The 13,234-nt window shown below is 40.2% G+C and overlaps 4 protein-coding genes across 4 annotated transcripts; 2 read left to right on the top strand and 2 right to left on the bottom strand.

Moving 5' to 3' along the window:
• Positions 1-556: 556 nt before the first annotated feature.
• Positions 557-1,979, top strand: LOC127249102 (F-box/kelch-repeat protein At3g23880-like). Its single transcript, XM_051271736.1, has one exon. It carries the CDS (start codon positions 768-770, stop codon positions 1,839-1,841), a length of 1,074 nt encoding a protein of 357 aa, XP_051127693.1. The 5' UTR covers positions 557-767; the 3' UTR covers positions 1,842-1,979.
• A 166-nt stretch (positions 1,980-2,145) lies between these two features.
• Positions 2,146-3,452, bottom strand: LOC127249105 (universal stress protein PHOS32-like). The gene is made up of 4 exons (XM_051271738.1): positions 3,072-3,452; positions 2,812-2,921; positions 2,595-2,713; positions 2,146-2,463 (listed from the first exon to the last, which is right to left on the bottom strand). The coding sequence occupies exons 1-4, from the start codon at positions 3,265-3,267 to the stop codon at positions 2,391-2,393; spliced, it is 498 nt and encodes a 165-aa protein (XP_051127695.1). The 5' UTR covers positions 3,268-3,452; the 3' UTR covers positions 2,146-2,390.
• A 187-nt stretch (positions 3,453-3,639) lies between these two features.
• Positions 3,640-10,061, top strand: LOC127249101 (aldehyde dehydrogenase 22A1). Its single transcript, XM_051271735.1, has 14 exons — positions 3,640-3,926; positions 4,384-4,427; positions 5,062-5,154; positions 5,670-5,797; positions 6,423-6,545; positions 7,064-7,217; positions 7,470-7,573; positions 7,648-7,726; positions 7,850-7,945; positions 8,049-8,186; positions 8,796-9,011; positions 9,096-9,287; positions 9,419-9,562; positions 9,646-10,061. Exons 1-14 carry the CDS (start codon positions 3,815-3,817, stop codon positions 9,796-9,798), a joined length of 1,776 nt encoding a protein of 591 aa, XP_051127692.1. The 5' UTR covers positions 3,640-3,814; the 3' UTR covers positions 9,799-10,061.
• On the bottom strand, positions 10,046-13,226 carry LOC127249100 (protein high chlorophyll fluorescent 107). Its single transcript, XM_051271734.1, has 8 exons — positions 12,253-13,226; positions 11,895-12,038; positions 11,467-11,772; positions 11,318-11,377; positions 10,976-11,221; positions 10,774-10,884; positions 10,507-10,683; positions 10,046-10,395 (listed from the first exon to the last, which is right to left on the bottom strand). Exons 1-8 carry the CDS (start codon positions 12,823-12,825, stop codon positions 10,138-10,140), a joined length of 1,875 nt encoding a protein of 624 aa, XP_051127691.1. The 5' UTR covers positions 12,826-13,226; the 3' UTR covers positions 10,046-10,137.
• Between the last annotated feature and the right edge of the window lie 8 nt (positions 13,227-13,234).

The raw sequence follows: 13,234 nt of genomic DNA, 5'->3' as shown, positions 1-13,234 counted from the left end.
TGATCAAATCATTGACACAAAGCTAAAGATAATTATCCACGAGGAACAACGACAACCGAAATCGTAAGTGCACGCGGTAAAATCAAACTCCGAGAGCGCATAACTAAATTTGGCATAACAGATTCGAGGATCTTGATTTCAGTCCTCGTTGTGTAAAACACAACCCTTGGCATATCGCTCATTGTAAGAATGCCTTTTTGTCTATATTCTTGTAAGTAGCTTGTCCATCTTTCCAGGTTAATCCTCCAATGTTTTCTATAATTATTTGCCATGCAAGTAATCTTCGGTATGCATCGTCCAAAACCCAAAATCAATTTCATGGAAATTCTCAATTGCAAGTCAGTCGATCACTCATTTTGAGTTGGACTCTAGCTCAAATGTAACCTGAGATTCTGATAAGTAATGAAACTCAAGAGAATCATATACACAAAACACAAAGTTGATGAACTAGTTCAACGAACCTACATCTTAATGCATGCGGTCAAGACAGATATTTTCTCTAAGTTTTAAGAGTAATAAAATCCTAACAAACTTGTGGCCGAAAAACAACAGGGACACACAGGTGTTGGACTTGGATTGGATTGGATGTCCGGTACGGTACTACTCTGGTCTGGGTTCACAATATATCAGGGAAGAAAAGTCGATGCCAAATCATTCAGGAAGGGTAAATATCTTAAGAAAATATCAGGATGGCGTGCAATCAATTTTCCTTAATTTCCAAGAAAATTCTGCTCATCACAAGTCACAGCTGATCGTCTGAGTCGAGAATGGAGAGTACAACCCCCAAACTCCCAAACGACGTGATCGTCGAAATCCTCACATGGCTCCCGCTCATGTCCCTCTTGAAATTCAAGTGCGTTTGCAGGTCATGGTTTTCCTTAATTTCCACCCGCCACTTCGCCATGTCCCATCTCAGAAAATCCAGACAAGACTTAGCTTCCTCGTCCCATAGGATTATCCTAAACTGTCGCGGCGGCACACTTAAACACTGCTCGCTCCCTTCCATTTTGCGGGATCCAGCTGCTGAAGCATTCGACACAGATTATTCATCCCCGTTCGCGGGAGATTTCGTTTGGGTGGTGGGTTCTTGCGACGGCCTGGTTTGCCTTGCTGTCAATAGAAAACATTTGATCTTGTGGAATCCTTCCACAAGAATCCGCAAGCAGCTGCCTGATTCCGGCGTGGACATTAGCTTCCGTAGCTACGTGACTTATGGCTTTGGGCATGATGAAGCAAGCGACGATTATAAGGTTGTCTTCTTCAACATCAACAGCCACTTGTCTGAGGCCGTGGCAAAGGTCTATTGTGTGAGGAATGATGATGAGTGGAGAAGCCTCGAGAGTTGCAGTAGCTCCTCACTGACGGACGATCCTGCTTCATTTGTTCATGGGAAGCTACATTGGATGACGACTTCGGATAAGGACATCGTCTTTGTCGATTTAGCGACTGAGGAGAGTGGGACATTGAAGCTACCTAGTTATGTTAGAATTGAACACTATTCGAGGTTGGGAGCGTCGGAGGGCAGCCTCATTGTGCTCTGCAGCAATCAAACTCATGCGGATGTGTGGATTATGGATTATGAGGCATCGGCTTTGTCATGGACCAAGGCAGCTAGCATCCCTTGCTTAGATGATTTTCTAAGGTTCTCTTATAAGAGGGTTTTGTATGTGCTGAAAGATGGGGTGGTTGTGTTGGATTGTGGTCCTAGGATTGTGATATTTGACTTGAAGAATGGCTCAGTTAGGGACGTTGAGCTTCGAAACTGCAATGGAGGATTGCGTGCATCCTTGCTTTACATTGAAAGTTTAGTTTCGCCGGTCAGCTTCAGAATGAATGTGTAGTTTAAAGAGGATGACCGAATCGTATATAAATGTGTATATTTAAAGAATGTTAGGACAGGGCAGGGGGAGGAGGTGGTTGTAGCACCTGTATTGATGATGATAATCTGAGGAGAATCCTTGGCATCATGTATCTTTCTCAGAATTGTAATAGATAAATAAATGAATGTTTGGTGTTCATAATGTCTAGTCTGTGACAATGCCTATCCATGGTTTTGTTGTGGTTGAAATGGATGAACACCATTGCAGGGGCCAGGGAGATAATATGATGAGACTCCAACAATGAGTTGTTTTATTGATCAAATAATAATGATTCACTTTCAGCCAGGGAAACAAGGTAAAAGGAACACTACACTACTGTCTGCGTAGCCCTCTCGCCACAGTCACAATTAATGCAAGCAAAGACACCAACAAAAAAAACAAAAGAATGATGACTATATCTCTCTGTCTATAACTTATTCTTCCTCCTCAAGTTGCAAAAGCATATGAAGAACAAAACTAACCTCATCTGGATGATGATGATGATGATGATGATTTGTCCCGACCCACTCACTAGCTCTTGACGACGGTAACAGGGCAGGTACCGTTGTTCACCACATAGTTGCTAACGCTGCCCATAATAGCCCTTGCAAACATAACAGTGCACGAACATGAATTTCATCGTCAATTCCACATTATTATTATATAGTGTAGTGAGTTTAGTTAAAATGAAAAGTAGTTCTGAAGGAGGGAAGTGAGGGCAGGGCAGGTAGGTACCTTTGGAGTGTGCCGAGACCTCTATTGCCGAGGACTAGACAGTCGAGGGAAGTCTTGCCCACTGATTCGCACAACATCTCTCGGGGATCTCCCCAGAAGATTCTCATGAACACGCTCATCTGCTTTCAACCATTTAGTTTAGTGATCAAAGCAGATGCAGAAGACTGACTAACTAACTAATTAACTAACAGCCAGCAAAGCAAAACTTTTTGCTTACCCCATTCTGTTTGGAGGCATTACTGACGATTTCAAGCGTTTCAGGATCTGGGTTGGCCTCATATTTCTTCATCACATGGGGATCCAAAACTTCACTCCATGGAATCAAAGCTAATCCAATGCAATTATGCCATGCAATCAAAAGAAAAGCGATAAATAACACGATATCGAATGGATCCATCTCCATCCATTCCACACACAATTGATAATACAATTAAAAAAAAAAAATAAAAATTAGAGAATGGAGTGGGCGGGGCGTACGAGAACCGGTGGTCTCCCAGAGCTGCATCTCGCCAGTCTCGTAATATGCCTGGGGGAGGACGGTGATCAGGATGAGCTCATCATCGGATCGTATCAGGTTCTCCAGAGCCCATCGCAATGCCTTTCTGCTGCACGGGGAGAAATCCACCGCCACCCCCACTCTCCTCTTGCTCTTGCTGTTGCTGCTGTCTCCCATCCTCTAATCTCTCGAATCACAATCACAATCACAATCACAATCACAATGAAAATGAATGTTGATCTGCTACGTCACTGAAGGAAAAAACTACCAACTAAACAAATTCTCTCTCTCTCTCTCTATCTATCTATATATATATATATATAATATGGCAGTGAATGAATCTGCATGATTTATTTCCACCGCTTGTATTAATCTATTATTAATTAATTAGGGAGTTGGTTTTAGTTTTGTGTTGTGTTTATGCGCATCACATATTAACACTCATCACAGGAGCCCAGGTCCCGGTCCCGGCCGGGCAGCGGGCACTAGTTTACACTGACACACATCACACTTAACTATTACTGGCGATGCTGACAGAGTGAGAGTAGATGCAGATTAGAACAGAACAGCGGCACAGTAGAGGGGCGAGACGACGACGACGAGGCTCCACTCCCAAGCACGCACAGATTAGAAGCGCTCTCTCTCCCCAGCATTCCTATAGCTGCTCTCTCTGTCATTTCAATCTCTAGGGTTTAACATTTCTCCATCTCCGCACAACAATACCATGGCCTTTTGGTGGCCGCTGCTCGTTATCGCATTCGCTTTTGCGATCTGCAAATTCCTCCTCATGCTTGTTCCATCCAATGTCCCTTCTATTGACGTTGATGCTTCCGATGGTATGCTTGCCTCTCTTTGCCCCTTTTATTTTTCTTCTCTTTCTTTATTGGTGTCAGTTTTGATTCCCACGCCTACCTCTTTTCTATGCATAGGAACATGTCTGGACTGAAAGTAGTATTATGGATCACATTTCGCCTTTTCATAGATTAAGTTAGTCTCCTTGAACCGGCTAGGTCGCCCCCTGCCAGCTTCATCTAATGCTCGTTTAAGTTGTTTTAGTAGATAACCCAGTCAAGAAAAATCTCAAGTTTGGATGAAATCAGATTGCTTTAGCCCTCTAGGGTGAGATGCATCTTGTGTATGTAGTCGTGTTTGGTTTTTGTTTCTTAGTTTTTGTAATTTGAATCAGCAGGAACAGGCTTGTTGCTCTTATATTGACGCTAGTAGCTCAGATTTTAGCAAAATATTGTTTGTACTGTGTTCTAGCTAATTGTTTTATGATTTCTCTGATGGCAGTGGTGGATGATGGGAATCAGACGAGGGAAAACAGCTTCATCTATGTAACCTTCCCCTCTTTCTCATTCCATTTTTACATCGTCCATATAAGAGGCAATCCATGTTTGGTATTTACTTGTCAAGAGATCTACCACTGCCTGATATATTTGGGAAGTCGTTTTGATCTTAATAAAGAAGTTGATAGACCTTGGCTTAGAAGCTAGTTGAAATGCTGCTATGAGGAATATGCTTTCAATAATTGTTGCTTGTACTTGTTACTAGTGTATAAATTCACAGCATTAAAGATTGTTTTGAAGATCCTAGTGTATCAAGTACTCCACACACATCTTGTAATGAAGCCACATAGCTACTATCCTCAATTTGGTTTCTGATCCTCAAACATCACCCATATTGTATCTGAATCTCTATCAATGATTTCAATATGGTTTTGACCAAAATGACGAAATATGTGTTCACTCCACAAATCATCTTATTTCACTTCAAGTATTACTGCACTGTGAATTCCATTGACATGGCTGGAAGCATTATCGGACCTTAGTCTAGGGGTTGTTTTAATTCAATTTTTGAAATTATTTTTTTGTTATATTTTTTCACTGTTTATTTTTATTCATTATTCTGGTATAGCGGAAATTTCTGGACTGACTTCTCTCTTGTTGGGGGAATGGGAATTGGTTGCAGATACCATCAAGAAGACAAACAGATAAAGTCCAATGCTATGAGCCTGCAACAATGAAATATTTGGGCTTCTTTCCAGCCCTGAAACCTGATGAGGTTTGTTTACTCTGTTGTGTGAATCATATAGATATATTGTAAAACCCTACACCTTCGCGATAATGTTTTCTCTCATGTTTTCAGTGATTAATTTGAACTGTTTGGTTTGCCATGCATCTGAAACATCTGAACAACATTGCTTAAGTTTACACTACTAACGTTATCATAAGCATGACCAACTGCTTATATTTTAGCGAAATCAGTTCCAAGTCAATTAATTAAATACTTTCTTTGTAATGCATCATTCATGAAGTTCCAACATGAATAAATCTGATATCTTGAGGCTGCAAATATAAAAAATTTTGAAAACCAAAAAATGAAGAAGAAGAGGGAAATCCAGTTAGTTTTCATATCAGCTAACCTTTCGATCTGTCGTTGGGAAACTGAAAATGCTCTCCAGCTTCTTGATTCAATTTGTATTATTGGTTAGTGTAGTAAAGGTTCTGTGTATAATTCTATTGTATGTAGTATGTAGTATGTTTATTGAAACTGATGAACTCAAAAGATATGGACAGGTTAAGGAGCATGTTGCACAGGCAAGAAAAGCTCAAAAAGTATGGGCTAAAAGTAGCTTCAAGCAACGACGCCATTTTCTAAGGATACTACTGAAGTATATTATTGAACACCAGGAGCTTATATGCGAGTATGGACTCCTTTCCTACCAACTTTTATGAATTTCAATTATCAATGTATTAAAAATGCCCTGATGACCGGAAAGTAACGGCTGTACTTACTAATCTGAAGTATGTCGTCATGCATGGATGTTCTTTGCATGAGAGCCTTTCTCTATTACTGTGACCTTTCCTATTAACCTTGTGAATTTGTAAGGTGAGATCTTTAGTGAGGACTCAATGAGACATATGGTTTACTTATTTTTCTTGATAAGCAATTAATATTGTCTATGTGAATACATCCTATCTAACAAGTGACTACAACATGGCATGGGATTTTGAAGTTGGTATTTTAAGTTTCTGAAACTTGAGCAATTATTGTGAGTGCATGCTTGACGTAGCAAGTGGGGATGTGAAACGTGTAAGGATTCTGTCTAAGTTGCATGTGTTTTTTATTCATGTGTAATAAGATTTTGACCAGGTCTTGTTTGGATCATAAATCTAATTTGTGTAAGCATCCTGGGATATTTTAATAGCTCTAATTGTTTGCACTATTTTCTTCTTTTACTAAGCTATGCCTACATTAGATGCACTATACCTTATTGAGTATTTCAATCGAAAATGATATGTAGCTTATTTATATGCTCTGTCAACTAGAGTTTCTTCACGTGATACTGGAAAGACCATGGTTGATGCATCTCTGGGAGAAATCATGACAACTTGTGAGAAAATTACATGGCTTCTTTCGGAAGGAGAAAAGTGGCTGAAACCTGAGTACAGGTATTCTTTCCTCCTTAATAATTTCATGATTGATGTAACTGCTTTTATCACAATGTATGGTTTGAGCTTAAATGTCATATTACTGCTTATTTTTTAATAATAAACTTTGGGGTTGTTCACATGTTTTTTTTCCCCTTCATTTTATTATTCAATCAATATTTTTTCTTAAGAACATTATATCGACAATGAGTTTCACCTAATAAAAACTCAAAACTAAAAGCACCCAAATAGACCAGTCTAAGTTTCTCTGTTGCCTTTCCCGTACTTGTAACTGCTGTAACAATACATCCACTACCTCATTGCTTTGTGATTCAGATCTTACCTGATCCTAAAATTAAGAGGCATACATTCCTCATTGTTACTTAATTGAAAACTAAATCATTTCCTCTGGGCTGTAATTTACATTTGGTGGTATATGTCTACTACATATATATGGCTGGGGCTCTAGTCTAGTCTTCATCACAAAATTTTGGCACAAATGATCAACATAAACTGATCACCATGACAAAATATCGCAGGTCATGTGGAAGATCAATGCTTCACAAGACAGCCAAAGTAGAGTTTCACCCCCTTGGTGTTGTTGGAGCCATTGTTTCATGGAACTATCCATTTCACAATATATTCAATCCAATGTTGGCAGCAGTCTTCTCTGGGAACAGCATTGTGATTAAGGTTTTGGAAGAATAGACTTCCCATTTGGCTTGCACCTATTAATTCGTGTACTTTTTGTAATGGAATTGACCTGTAATCCTCATTATCATCAACTTTCCTGGTGTTTAATTTCTCCATGTAATATAGACTATAGTATACCATTATAAAGTTTAAATTAGCCTCAACATGTAATGCAGTGCTCATTTTGCAAGTTGGTTGTTTGAAATGCCTTTATCAATTTGTTACAAGGATTTTGGGCTTTTTTCACTGCAGGTTTCTGAGCACGCAAGCTGGTCAGGATGTTTCTATTTGCGTATAATCAAAGCTGCTCTTTCGGCTGTGGGAGCTCCAGAAAATCTTGTTGAAGTTATAACGGGGTAGATTCTTATGACTTGGGATCTTTTACTTACTTATCTTGTCTAATTTTATTTGTATTTCCATTTCCTGCCAGGTTTGCAGAGACAGGAGAAGCCCTAGTCTCTTCAGTTGACAAAATGATCTTTGTTGGCTCACCAGGCGTGGGTAAAATGGCAAGTCTTTTCTCTTGAGCTAGATAACTGATTGTTGGATAAAACTTTACTTATACTCACTTCTCTTGATATATCGTGGTTTTTAAGGTTCCTTAATGCCTTGACTTCTGCTTTTAACTACAGATAATGAGGAGTGCTGCAAACACGTTGATACCAGTTACACTTGAGCTTGGCGGAAAAGATGCCTTTATTGTCTGTGAAGATGTTGATGTGCAACATGTATGACAACCTGTCAGCATAGACTAAATTAATTACTGTAATATGGTTTCCAGATTCTAATTTGTAGACTGGGTAAATGTCTGATATATTGTAAGTTGTGTAGGTTGCTCAAATTGCTGTAAGGGGAGCTTTGCAGTCAAGTGGGCAGAATTGTGCTGGTGCTGAGAGGTTTTATGTTCACAAAGAGATTTATTCCAAGTTTGTTGCTGAAGTTGTCAAAATTGTGAAATCTGTTTCTGCTGTAAGCACTCTACTTAGTTATATGGATTTCTATGGTTTCCAATATCAGACTTAAGCAGCTTGTTTGAGATTTCTTAATTTATCAGGCATCTGATCTCCATCCATGATTTTTTACTGTATTGACAATGGGCAAAAACAGACTTTGTGTGTGTGTGTGTGTGTGTTTTGTTTTTGATGTTCTTAGGCGAAATGGTTGTTGTATGTGATGCTTTTGAAGCTTTGGGGTGGGATGTGATGTTTTTGGAGAAAAATTGATAGATTGAATAGTAAAAAATAAGTATAAAAGATGTAAATAATCAAACCCCAATATTTAAGTTTACTTGAATGATGTGCAACCAGATGATATGTGAGAAGGTGGATATCTGTTGGGGAAACATGCAATTGGTGTAAATATGTGCAGTAGTTTGGTTCTGCTATCATGGTTATCTTGTGTAATATCTGCTCTTGTTTGCTGATTGCTGAGACTTGGTATCATTCAATCTGGTCCATTGCACCTTCTTAAGATATCATGAGCTAGACTTAAGTAGATACATGCTTCTCAATCTGTATGGATTTTATATAGAATCTTATAGTTAGTTGACACACATGCTTAATGGATAAAAATGTGCAGGGCCCTCCACTTGTAGGAAAATATGACATGGGAGCCATATGCATGCAAGAGCATTCTGAAAAGCTTCAGAGTCTGGTAAATGATGCCCTTGACAAAGGAGCAGAAATTGCTGGTCGAGGAAGTGTCGGGAATATTGGTGAAGGGGCTGTTGATCAATATTTCCCTGCTACGATACTTGTAAATGTCAACCACACAATGAGGCTGATGCAAGAGGAGGTATGCAGTATTATTTAATTGTAGCAATTGCTTAAATACTGAAATGAAAATGTGCTGATGCATTTTTGTATCTTCTTGCTGCAGGCTTTTGGGCCAATTATGCCAATAATGAAATTTAGTACTGATGAAGAGGCAATCATTCTTGCAAATGACTCAAGGTATGGGCTTGGATGTGCTGTATTTTCTGGCAGCCAGCAGCGTGCCAGAACAATAGCTTCTCAGCTGCACTGTGGAATTGCTGCAATTAATGATTTTGCATCGAACTACATGTGTCAGGTAAGACCAAAGTTTTGGTAGTCGCATGTCATATAATATCTTTTTGTTTGTGCATGTTGGTGTCAAAGGGTGATATCTTACATATTTTTATGAGCTCACCTTTTGTGCATAATCCTTCATTTCTGTCACAGTCCCTTCCATTTGGCGGTGTGAAAGACAGTGGGTTTGGAAGATTCGCTGGTGTTGAAGGGTTGCGAGCTTGTTGTCTTGTGAAATCAGTAGTGGAAGATCGATGGTGGCCACTCATCAAAACTAAGATTCCGAAGCCTATTCAGGTTAGATTCATTGAGTTATTTCTAGAGAAGTTTGACACTTTGGTCTCAGACTGACCCTCCTCACTTTCTCCTGCATTCTACAGTATCCCATTTCAGAGAATGGCTTTGAGTTTCAGCAATCACTTGTGGAAGCACTGTATGGGTTAAATATCCGTGACCGGCTGCGAGCATTGGTTGATGTTCTGAAACTCATTTCCGAACACAACACTCCTAAGGATGGCAAAAGAAAGGACTGAAGCTGACACTTGGCTGCACATAATTTGAGTGTCTTGCTATATTTATAACTTTAGGGTCGTTACATTTCAAACCCATTCCTAGATGCAGAAGTCTTTCAGTGATCATCAGCATAATTTATTGATTGCCTACGCCGAAGTTGGTTCTGTTCTGCTTGGAAATGGGCCTTAATTGATGTTTTTCTCTCTACCGAACTTTATTCTTCGTGTTCACGAACTAACTGAACTGCATTGAAACTACTAATTCAAATGTCTTTTGAAAGCTATGATTCTTGTCATTCCATATGAATGAATCACTTGCAGTTTCTCGATTTACAAATTCAGATATTTGGAAGTTTACAGTCACAGGTTTGGTGCAGAATTCCCCATTTGAAGCTCCAGTTTTGAAGGGTCCAACATCAGCCTGTCACGTATGAATTCATCCAAGTTGAATTCACTTCCTGTGCTGACAGGAGCCGATTGCTCGTCTCCACCACCCGCCCCTGCTGGAGAATCCTTCACTTTCTCCTTGCTAAAGAGTTTCATGATGCTGTCTATGGCTGGATCAATGATGTCCAGGAACCCCGTCATCCACGATTCATCATCCACTATTTCGGTACGCTGGACAAGAAGATCAACTCAGTACCCTCTTACTTACTACACTTACAGCCGGGATGAAGGTATGCATATATATATATATATGTCGGACAGAGAAGCATGATTGTGTACTACCTGCTGGAAATAGAGGTTGCGAATCTCTTCAGCCCTGATGGAGTTCCCCTGATCTTCCTCCAGAGATGCCCAAGTCATCCATGTTACATAGCTCTGTGAGTTTATATTAAGCGAAGACCTGAATAATCTTCTGGCTGCCGACACATTCCCGACCCTCTGTTCTAATACTCCCCAGGCCTATGCACGTGCGTTTAAACCCGAGTCTTATCTAGTAGAAAGAAAGAAACACACAGACCATGGCGATTGAATCAATTGAGTAGTACTAACCTGCAGGCACCTTGCAGCACTTTCGCTCGTTGAATCAATTGATAGTGCTTTCTGGTATAGCTTCCTAGCTGTGCCCAGGTTTCCTTCTTTCCATTCCATCCAACCCCAGGCCTGCGAGCACCATCATCACCGAATATCAGACATAGACGTAGACATAGACATACAATAATGATGCTATGATCACCGAACGGAATTCACTCACAATCCAGACTGGCTGATGTTTTGGATCAAGCTGAGAGGCCCTCCTAAAGATGACTCGGGCTAGATTGGCTGTCGAGTATCTGTACTCCAATAGCGCAAGGGACTGCAGAAGAACTGGATCTCTGGGGTTCACTGCATGCCCCACCTTCAGAAGCTTTCTTGCCAATTCTACACTTCCTACGTTAGCTTCGAACACTCCCCACACGTGCCATGCGAACCTGTTCTTCGGACTCGCACCCACAGCTTTCTGCTTCAACACAACAAACCATACCACACCAAATCCCAGATAAAAAACTTCCCCTTCTTTTTCATTTTTGATCAACTGATGAATACACCACATTACCTGAAAAAGCCTCCTAGCAGCAAGGTTGTTCTCCAGCTGCACCTCAAGCTGAGCCCACGCCTAACGAGTACATACATACATACATGTATTAGCCATTTCTTCTTCTTGTTGTTATCAGTTCCAATGAAATGAAATGAAATCAGACTTACTAGCCAACTGGCGCAGCTCTTCCAATTGCATCTGGTTGCTTGCTTAAACAAGTATCGAGCTTGCTCATAGCGCTTAGCTCTAACTTCAAGCAGCGCAAGCGTCTGGTATACGTACTCATTTGCACCACAGAATTTGAGACCCTTACTGAGAAGATTTCTTGCCTTTCTGATATTCCCCTGTTTCATCTCCAAGACAGCCCATCCATGCCAGGCAGCAACGTGCCTCTTGTCCGCAACTGTGGCAGCATCAAACAGTTCTCTAGCTTTCCTTGTATTCCCCATCTTGCTCTCCAGAACAGCCCAACACTTGTAACACATTTATTTTACAAAACAATATTCAATTGAACTGCTCTAGAATCACATTTTACATCATAGAATCATGCCCACTGCAAGCAAATACAAAACACATGTAATGTAATAGTAGCAACCTGCCAAATGTAAGAATTCTCCCCTTGAGTAGCTTGGCATCCCTTCTCATATACAGCCCTGGCTTCATTTGTTTTCAACTGTTTACTCAGAGCCTTCCCTAAGGCCACGTAGGACCTTCCATCTTCTGGCCAATAGCTTATGCACTTCAATAAATACACCAGATCACAACAAATTCACAAGCCATCAACACCACTCATGATACTAGATTCATATCCAGGATTTGCCCAACAATTTGTTTAGTAGTTAAGTTAACAAAGCCAAACATTATTATGAAATATGCTCAAAGCAAAGAAGAAGAATTAAATTATTCATAATCTGAACATTGGAAAACAGGAAAGTTCATGATCTGGGCTCTACCTTCCTGAGTATCTCTTCGGCTTCCTCGTACCGATATCTCCGCGTCAAAATCTTTGCTTTATACAAGGCCAAATCCAGATTCACCAAAAGAGGCTTCTCCCCAGAACTCGACATAACTCTCTCAGGCTCAAAAATTGGCATCTTCTTTGCAAATTTAGAGAGCCCTTTAGATACTGCAAGCTCCTTTAGCTGCTTACCAGTTACTTGACTGACATTTCCATCACTGTCTGATATTTTATTTCCTTCAGCTTCTTCAACTGGAATCTCCATGGCTGGCCTACGAACAACTAGCAATTCTTCCAAGGACTTCTTGGCATTTATGATCTCTTCATCTTCATCCTCATCTTCATCTGCTCCATCAGCTTGTGATGGAAAAGTTTGAGTCTTTTCTTGAAGAGTTGGCGGGGACGATGAATTATGAGAATGTGTGGGAAGTAAGATGAGATGGGATGGGGGAGAACAAGGCGGTTTTAGGGGTGGAACGAAATGGCCCTTCGAGGAGTTGGGGTTTTGAGAAGGAGTAAAGAGAGGGAACTTGGAATTTGAGGGAGCAGAAGAGAAGAAGATGTTCATTCCTTCTCCTCTCTAGTCTCTTATTCTTCTTTCTTCTTTCTTCTTCTCCTTCTTCTTCTTCTTCTGATATGTTGATTCTGAGCTTTCGTTGTTTACATGGGAAGGAAGAGGAAGACGTCGGTCTGGGACTGGAACTGGTACTGGCAGGAGCTTCCTTCTTTCAGACTACGTTGCCGTTGAATGACCAAATGATCCTTACATACGTACGTTGATTAGTTCGGGATCCATATTTTAATAAAACCATTCTCTGTAAATCATCAATATATATATATATACGTGTGTGTGTGATGACCGAGATTACAGTAGAATCCTATAAGAAGTTAAGCCTATATTCTTGAATTGCTCAGTCTTAGCTAGCTCTTAGTTAGTACTATTAATCAATCCATGAAGAGAGTATAATGAACGGATT

Source organism: Andrographis paniculata, unplaced genomic scaffold (genome assembly GCF_009805555.1).
Source record: "Andrographis paniculata isolate CXL003 unplaced genomic scaffold, ASM980555v1 Contig35END, whole genome shotgun sequence".
In the NCBI taxonomy this organism is placed as follows: Eukaryota; Viridiplantae; Streptophyta; class Magnoliopsida; order Lamiales; family Acanthaceae; genus Andrographis; species Andrographis paniculata.
This window is presented reverse-complemented; position numbering and strand designations above follow the sequence as displayed.